This window comes from Microtus pennsylvanicus, chromosome 2, assembly GCF_037038515.1.
Source record: "Microtus pennsylvanicus isolate mMicPen1 chromosome 2, mMicPen1.hap1, whole genome shotgun sequence".
Taxonomy (NCBI): domain Eukaryota; kingdom Metazoa; phylum Chordata; class Mammalia; order Rodentia; family Cricetidae; genus Microtus; species Microtus pennsylvanicus.
Genome location: NC_134580.1, coordinates 89,419,153 through 89,428,803, shown reverse-complemented (window position 1 = coordinate 89,428,803; position 9,651 = coordinate 89,419,153). Strand labels below are relative to the sequence as shown.

Below are 9,651 nucleotides of genomic sequence, written 5' to 3'. Positions count from 1 at the left end.
ACCCCTTCCTCCACAGCCTCTCCAGCAAAGGCTATCCTTGGTGTTTTTGACTTTAGCCAATCTTACAGGTGTAAGATGATATCTCAAAGTTGTTTTGATTTGCATTTCCCTGATCGCTAAGGAGGTTGAGCATGACCTTAAGTGTCTTTTGGTCATTTGAACTTCTTCTGTTGAGAATTCTCTGTTCAGTTAAGCGCCCCATTTTTTAATTGGGTTAATTAGCATTTTAAAGTCTAGTTTCTTGAGTTCTCTATATATTTTGGAGATCAGACCTTTGTTGCGGGGTTGGTGAAGATCTTCTCCCATTCAGTAGGTTGCCTTTGTGTCTTAGTGACAGTGTCCTTTGCTTTACAGAAGCTTCTCAGTTTTAGTAGGTCCCATTTATTCAATGTTGCCCTTAATGTCTGTGCTTCTGGGGTTATACCTAAGAAGCGATCGCCTGTGCCCATCTGTTGTAGGGTATTGCCCACTTTCTCTTCTATCAGATTCAGTGTTTTCGGGCTGATATTGAGGTCTTTAATCCATTTGGACTTGAGTTTTGTGCACGGTGATAGATATGGGTCTATTTTCATTCGGGATCAACCTACCCCTGGACCCAGCAATACCACTCTTGGGAATTTACCCAAGAGATGCTCTATCACATGTCAAAAGCATTTGTTCAACTATGTTCATAGCAGTATTATTTGTAATAGCCAGAACCTGGAAACAACCTAGATGCCCTTCAATGGAAGAATGGATGAAGAAAGTATGGAATATATACACACTAGAGTACTACGCTGCGGTAAAAAACAATGACTTCTCGAATTTTGCATGCAAATGGATGGAAATAGAAAACACTATCCTGAGTGAGGTATCCCAGGCCCAAAAAGACGAACATGGGATGTACTCACTCATAATTGGTTTCTAGCCATAAATAGGGTCCACGGAGTCTACAATAGGCGAATCTAAAGAAGCTAAGTAAGAAGGTGAACCCAAGGAAAAACATATAGTTATCCTCTTGGATAAGGGAAGTAGACAAAATTGCCGGGGGGAAAAGTGGGATCTTGGGGGTGGGGTGGGATTGGGGTTAGGGGAGATGGGGAGAGAAAAGGGAGAAGGGAAGGAGGGTGGACTTGGGGAAACAGGAGGATCGGGATAAAGGAAGGTTGGATAGGGGAGCACGGAACCACAATTCTTAGTTAAGGGACCCACTTTAGGGTGGGCAGGAGACTTGACCCTAGAGGGGCTCCCAGGTGCCCAAGCTGAGGTCCCCAGTTAGTTCCCTGGTTTTGCTGAGGATAGGGAACCTGAAATGACCCTACCCTAGAGCAATACTGACGAATATATTGCATATCATCCTAGAACTTGCATCTGGCGATGGATGGAGATAGAGACAGAGACCCACACTGGAGCACTGGACTGAGCTCCCAAGGTCCCAATGAGGAGCAGAAGGAGTGAGAACATGAGCAAAGATGTCGGGACCACGAGGAGTGCACCCATCCACTGAGACAGTGGAGATGATCTACTAGGAGCTCACCAAGGCCAGCTGGACTGTTACCAGAAAAAGCATGGGATAAAACTGGACTCTCGGAACATGGCGAACAATGAGGGCTGATGAGACGCCAAGGACAATGGCACGCGGTTTTGATCCTATGCAATGTGCTGGCTTGGTGGGAGCCTAGCCAGTCTGGATGTTCACCTTCCTAGATATGGATGGAGGGGGGAGGACCTAGGACGTACCACAGGGCAGGGAAGCCTGACAGCTCTTTGGACTGAAAAGGGAGGGGGAGAGGAGTGGGGGGAAGGGGAGAGGGGTGGGAGGAGGGGGAGAAGAGTGGGAGGAGGGGGAGGGAAATGGGAGGCTGGTGGGAGGAGGTGGAAATTTGTTTTTTTTCTTTTCTTTATCCTCCTTTTATCAATAAAAAAAATTTTTTTTAAAAAAAGAGAGAGACATATATGATCAATATAGGAGGGTGAAAAAGAATAGATCTTCTTAGTAAACTGGGAACATGGGAGTCATGGGAGAGGGGAGAAAGGGAGAAAGGGGGGACAGGAAAAAAACATACTGCTCAATAAAAACAATAAAATGTAAATTAATACAAAAAAATCTTTTCTGGATGTTCACCTTCCTAGATATGGATGGAGGGGGGAGGACCTAGGACTTACCACAGGGCAGGGAACCCTGACAGCTCTTTGGTCTGGAAAGGGAGGGGGAGAGGAGTGGGGGGAAGGGGAGAGGGGTGGGAGGAGGGGGAGAAGAGTGGGAGGAGGGGGAGAAGTGTGGGAGGAGGGGGAGGGAAATGGGAGGCTGGTGGGAGGAGGTGGAAATTTGTTTTTTTTTCTTTTCTTTATCCTCCTTTTATCAATAAAAAAAAATTAAAAAAAAATCTTTTCTCATTTTACATACCTATCCCAGTTCCCACTCCCTCCCCTCCATCTGCTCCCCCCACCTTCCCAGGACTCCAGCTTCCTATTTACTACTCAGAGAGGGTAAGGCTTCACAAGTGGAGTCAACCAAGTCTGACACATCACTTTGAGGCATAATCAAGGCTCTCCTCCCACTATATGTAGCCTGAGCAAGGTATCCCTCCAGAGATAATGCATTTCAAAATGCCAGTTCAAACCCTAAGGAGAAATCCTAGTCCGACTACCAGAGGCCTCACAGACAACTGTCACCACATTTAGTGGACCTAATTTGGTCCTATGCAAGTTTCTCTGTTTCTAGTCCAGAGGCAATGAGCTCTCACTATCAGGTCAGGTGGTTCTGTGGGTATCCCATTATGGTCATGACCCCTTTGCTCCTCCCTCTCATGGAAGGTTTTTCAGAAATTTGGTCCAGTATTTAGCTGTGGATGTCAGCATCTGCTTCCATCAGCTCTTGGAGAAAGGTTCTGGTTACAGGGGAAACCAGTTCAGTCACCCTCTGCACCATTGCTTTGGGTCCTAGTGGAATATCATTTTTGTGAATTCCTGAGAATTTCTCCTACTGCCTGGTTTCTTGCTAGCCCCATAATGGAGCCCTCTGTCAAGATATCCCTTTCCTTGCTCTCACTATTTCTCTTCCTTCCCCCATCTAAACCATCCCATTCCCCCATACTCTCTTCTTCAATCCCTTTCTCTCCCCTTCCCTCCTGCCCTCCCTTTCCCCACAAACACTCCCAGTTTTCTCAGGAGATCTGGTTGAATTCCCCTCCCCAGGGAGATTCATGTATGTGTTTCTTAGGGTTCTCCTTGTTTCCTAGCTTCTAAGGGGCCGTGGACTATAGGCTGGTTATTATTTGCTTTATGACTAATAGTCTTTATCTTACAATTGAAATAATTCTAAATTGTAATATACATATATATATATATATGTGTATGTATGTGTATATATGTATGCATGTATATATTTTCCTTTAGAGCAGAGCCAGTAGAAGCTACTAATGTGGCACTTTCCCACTGATGAATCTGAATCTACTTAAGAATAAATTATTCACTTTGAAATGTAAACTCTGTGTACCTTTTGAAACAACACAATCTAAATTGCTGACGCACTCGTCATATATACAGAACCACTCATTGTGATTATTCATTTATTTGGACAAACAAATGTGGTGTTCATTTTTGATCACTATTAGTTGTTTAAAATACCCAAAACACACATTTAATTATCCATACTGCATTTTTAGAATACCGAAGTATTCTAATTTCTCAAAGAAAAAGGAGCAAGGCACTAATGGTCTGTGGGAATGGATGTGTGTTGTGAGGTAGAGGACATGTACTGGTTACAAAATTATGTGCCTTAGTGAAACCTGACATTATACAGTTGTCCATATGCTTTTAGAGCTCCCACACCAGATTTATTCAGCAAAAACTGTCATAACCAAACTTTTTGTATAATCTTTGGATTGATACTCTTATATCTTTGTTCCTAAGTGTATAGATGACAGGATTCAGAGCAGGTGTGATAGCAAAGTCAGCAATAAACAGGTATTTGTCAACTGCTGATGTGGGGAAAGGCCACACATAGAGAAACATGCATGGAGTGAAAAAAAGAACAACCACGGTGATGTGTGCTGACAGAGTGCCCAATGCCTTGGACAAGTCCCCTGAGGACCTTTTCCAGACGGTGATCAAAATGAACATATAGGAGAGGAGAAGCAGGAAGAAGGTTCCCATGCTCATGAAGCCACTGTTGGCAGCAACAACAAACTCAAACTTGTCTCCATCAGTACATGCAAGTTGTATGATTCGAGGGAAGTCACAGTAAAAGCTGTCTACTTTGTTAGGACCACAAAAAGGCAGGTTTATAACAAAAGAGAACTGGACCAGAGCATGGACCACACCAGTGACCCAGGCAGCAATTACAAATGAAATGCATATTTTAGGGCTCATGATGCTCAAGTAGCGCAGAGGCTTACAGATGGCTGTGTACCTGTCAATTGCCATGGCTATGAGCAGCACCATCTCCCCTGCTCCCATAATGTGGATAAAAAAGATCTGAGTCATGCAACTGTAGAAAGAAATTATTTTACGTTCTTTCAGAAGATCTGAAATCATCTTTGGAACGGTGGTTGAGGAAACCCACACATCATTCAAAGACAGGTTGGCCAACAGGAAGTACATAGGTGAATGTAAATGAGAGTCAGCAAAGACCAAAATGACAATGAAGAGATTTCCAACAATGATTCCTAAGTAGAGTGTAGAGAACGTCAGCATGAAAAAAACTTTAGTTTTCCAAGAACCAGAGAGTCCTAGAAGCACAAACTCAGAAACTATGGAGTCATTTAGTTGATCCATTGGCATGGGAAGTTTCAAATCACTTGATGCTAGGCATATGATGAAAATTTGTAGCTTAGCTACTAAAGGATATGTCCAACTTATGAAGCTCCTTGATTCTCTGAATATCAAAATCAGGAGAAAAAACTTTGAGTTGGATAGCAAAAGAATAAGCATCTAAAAAAATAATAAAGCTTTCATGGTAGTGCCCCTAAGGAAACACAAGCATAAATATGATAAAGGGAGGCAAATGGGTTTTCTCCTATTTATTGTACAGCCATTCTCTTATAGTAGGTTTGCTTTGTAGCATTTCTAAATGTGTTCCCTGGACTCTTTTCTAAATGTTTTCAGGTGTCTATTCACTTCAAATGACAGAAATATATCCATAGAATGTGTTCTTGTAGTATTTTGCAAATTTTTTTTCATGAATTTGTTTCACTGGTGAAAGGGAGGTCGAGGTACAAAGCTATTTTTATACATATTTCATTTGTACATTTCAGTCTTTCAACTCTCCCATTTTCTCACTCACAAATCACTATTAGTTACTTTTCTACAGTCTTACTTTTTCTTTAACATTTTCTACCAATGATGAGAAGTTGGACATGTTTTCTCTCTCTGACAGTTCCTTTAAACAGTGCCTTGCACTTTTTTCTATCATGTTGCAAATGACACAATTCCTTTCTGTATGACTATTATTTAATTGTATGATAGTTATTTCTATGTGTAAGGTATTGTAAATAGTAGAGTCATAAATATGTAAAATCAGGTATCTATTCGGTATGCTCAATTTGTTTGCTTAAGACACAACCCAAGGTAAAATAGTAGATAAATATGGCAGCTCTATTTTATCTTTTTGAGAAATGTCTATGATTCAATACAACTGCTACATGAACATTCTCATCACAAGTGCATAAAACTAAACTTTTACTTTATTCTTGATTAACACTGGATAATTTTGATTTGATAGTGGATGATACTGTTATTGCATTGTAGTATTGATTTGTGTTTCACTCATGACTTATGGTATTAACAAAGGATTTAAAATATTTATTTTTTGCTTTTATGCATATGACTATTTTGTCTGCATATCTATATCGCTCCACGTATGTGCAATTCCCAATGAAGTTAGAAGACGGCATTTGATCCTCTGATACCTGAGTTATTCCAGGCTATGAATTACTTTGTGGGTAATAGGAATTTAACATGGGTCCCCTTTAAAAGCAGCAGATGGTCTTTTCTATTGAACCATCTCAATATCCCCAATAGTGAATATTTTTCTACATGTCATTTGGGCATCTGTATTTGTTTTCTTTTGAAGTGACATTCATTCTCATTGCCCCGTGACTTTCAAATTGAATAGTTTTTTTCCCCAGGGGAGAATTTATACCATTTTGACTTTCTTAATATTACTGATGAATGTTCGTATTATTCTATTTTATTCCTTCCTTTTGGTTAGTTTTATTTTTGTTTTGTTATATAGATCTGATTTATCATTTTTGTTTTCACTATAGTGTAGTTTTGGAATCTTACCTAAAGATATGCCTACACCAATGTGATATTTGCATTAATGTTTCTTGTAGGTTATTTTTTAAATAATTCATGTCTTACATGTGTATGTTTTCCTTTTTCTATACAGTTTTTATGAATGTTACTACCCAAATTGAGATGATTAAAAAAATTAGTTTGTGACACTTTTATCATGGTCCTGCTTAGACATCAAATTTAGTGAATGTAAAAGTACACGTTATTAGTTGTCTAATTATATATCAATATATAACATTTATTATGTACTTCTCTTGTGCAGATATGCTTAGCAAGTCCATTAAATCTTAAACCATGTGAAATCCTGTATACATTCTTCATTCTTGTTCTAGATTTATATGTTAAAAAATAAACTCCACATTTACAGAACTATAAAGTGTCAGGTTCAGGATTTACATTTAGAAATTTGGAAAACATATTCATTTCTTTTGACTACAGAAATATGCTATTATGATTGGTACTTTTAAATATATCCCAAACTCCTTCCAATCAAACACCTTCCAGCTTATGTATCCTATAGCTATTATAAGCTCATTAAGATAAAAATCTCTGAAGTGATGTCCACTGTAACTATTCTTTTCTATTGCCAGACATTTCTCAGCAATCCTTGGTGTCCATTCAGTCAGTCTTATCATATAATTGCCATGGACACCATGCTCCTTGAAAGAAACTATTCTGGATATTTTCTATAGCAATAAATTTTTACTCACTGCTTTACTGTATTTCTCTCCAGGATTCAGTTCTGATTTTATTAATTTGTTTTTGTATATTTCTAATGCTTTGGCTTCTTGGCTTCATGAAGCTCTCATAACCACTTGCTCTCCTGTCCTTTAATGATCTCCAACTCCACTTTTTAAAGATTACAGCTTTATCTCACACCAGGAACAGGAAGTCTGGGTTTATTTTTGAACATGTAGTGAAATTTCTATTTTTCATTGAAATTTGGGCATGTAATTCCAAATCAGTAATTTTCCAGAAAGCCATTTCCTCTAAATAGGGAAAAAGACCTTCCTATGGACAAAGTGTATCTTTGCTCCTTGTTTCATTTCTGTAGTTCATGCTATTGTTGTTTTTAAGAGTGCTGCAGCTATGATGCATAAAGCCCATGTCTTACATGCAGCACAGTGGAAACTTGAACAAAGCCCAGCACTCAGTGCGCATGTTGACCAACTTCACCAAAGCCATCAGTCCTTTTCCAGATTTCTTCTAGTGATGTGAGAACACTGAACTCTGCTCTTTATGATTCGTTGCAAACAAGTCCTTCTGATGACTGCAACTACATTCAGTCTGGCATTTTCTCAAGCAGTTTTCTGAAAAATTGTCTTCAACCTTTCTCCATGTTTTTATTTATATAAAGTGATGGTTTCTCCTATTTCAACTCCTAATATTTGGTGTGACTCACTCACACTAGACCCATCTTGTTTTGTATTATTTCAGCATCATGATACTCAGTTTAATTAGTATCTTACTATTAAATTATTTACCATTAGTTTTAATTTTGGATCCCAGAGTACAACGTCCAAAGTTAATATGCCATATTGAAAAGAAGTCTTTCTAGAGTTTCAAGTTAATCTGTAAAACATGAATTTATATTCCCATAGGCTAACCAAATCTGTTAATGTGTATTGTTACCATTCTCCCAGACACATAGAATAGTCACACCACAGACTTCTGCTCTTCACATATATTTTCCAGGTGCACAGGTTATACTATCAATCAATTTCAGCGGTTCAGTTATTGTACCTGTTGATGATTCTTTTGGTTTCCTATTTTCCCACATCATATTCATGATTCATATTTTCCCACATCAAAAATGTAAAGTGATTGCATTATTTTCCTCCATGTTCTTCTTTGTTTCCAATCAGCATCCAATAGCAATGCTTACCTCTCCAACTGAGGGTCTTGATGAATTAAGTAGCCGAATATATCACATAGTACTCTGAAAAGCTATAAGCACAATGGGATTTCAGATATGACTTCCAGAAATTTTATTAATTAACTATTTAACTGATAGATTTATTATTTTTACAGAGTATAAATTGAACATAGAGTCTTGAACAAGTGATGCAAGAGTTCTACCATTGTTGGATAGCAGTCCAACCATGAACAAATAAGGATTATTTTTGAAATACTGTAACAAGATTACCATATATTAATCTTGTATACTTGAGCTATACATGAAATTTTAGGGAAGGAATCCTTGCAGCACTATGGTCTAATAACATTTTGTAAGTAGAGATGTTTTTTTTTTTAATTCAGCAATAATCCTTTGAAGAAAGTAGCAAAGAAAGAATCATTTGAGGATCAGAGAAGTGTTTGCCTCAACAAATTAAAGTCAAGTAAAGGAAAATATATAACCTATCACTGTCCCTTAAAAGCACATACAATATAATTAAAACAGAAAAAAAGGATGAAATTTCTGAAAATAAATGACAGTTTATGCATTTACTTGAAAAATTTAACCTTCGGAAATATATTTAAAAATTGAACAAAATGTGAGATTCAACCATGGTAATGGGAAAGATAACTGAAAATTATAAAAAAATAATTTGTAAAATATCTATCCAACCACTGTATATATGTAACACATGTTCAGGGAAAGGGTCCTGTGATCTTATCAGAAAATTCACATTGTTTTTGAGACCTAGAGATCTTAGAATTATATAAATTAAGCTCTGATCAAATTAAACTAAAATTAAAATTAAAACTGGAATGAGCACAGTGAAAATTAGATAGGTATGAATTCAATTTAATATGCTAAGTCATTTACTACAAATTTGTTGGAACATGAATAACTAGCTATCACTGGTTGTTATTAATGCAGGCCAATATTGAGAGCATCGATTTCTGATGATCTTATTAAATGTCTTAAAAAAATCTTTGGGCAATTACAAGTTTCTTATTCATGACACTTTACATATTAGACATATACCAATAAAGATAGACACACACACACACACACACACATGAGTTTCTGTGTGTTTGACTGTGTGTATGCTACATGTATACAGAGATGCACACGGGATAGGAGAGAAAGGACTTTGGATGCATATTCTTGTCCTCTTCCACACCAGAAGTCATCTCTGAGTCACCACTGAGTCATCTCTCCATATGTGGAAATTATTTTAAAATTTTAGGTTAAGATTTATTTTTAAGGCCACAACAGTTTCAGAAACTTTTCCAGATTGTGTTATGATACTCCCTGAGACTATGATAATCCCGTGGCTGCTGTGGTCTGAAATACTTCTCAGCTTCAGTGATAGGAACATGAGTCACAGTGACTCCACAGGGCAGAGGGATCACTGAAGACCAAACCTTTTTAACTCTGACCCTGCTATTCTATTCCACGTGTCTATATTTAAAGGAAATGAG

The 9,651-nt window shown here is 37.9% G+C and overlaps 1 protein-coding gene across 1 annotated transcript; it reads right to left on the bottom strand.

The window, feature by feature from the left end:
* Positions 1–3,822: 3,822 nt before the first annotated feature.
* Positions 3,823–4,764, bottom strand: LOC142844297 (olfactory receptor 4F21-like). Its single transcript, XM_075962629.1, has one exon. The coding sequence runs from the start codon at positions 4,762–4,764 to the stop codon at positions 3,823–3,825; it is 942 nt and encodes a 313-aa protein (XP_075818744.1).
* Between the last annotated feature and the right edge of the window lie 4,887 nt (positions 4,765–9,651).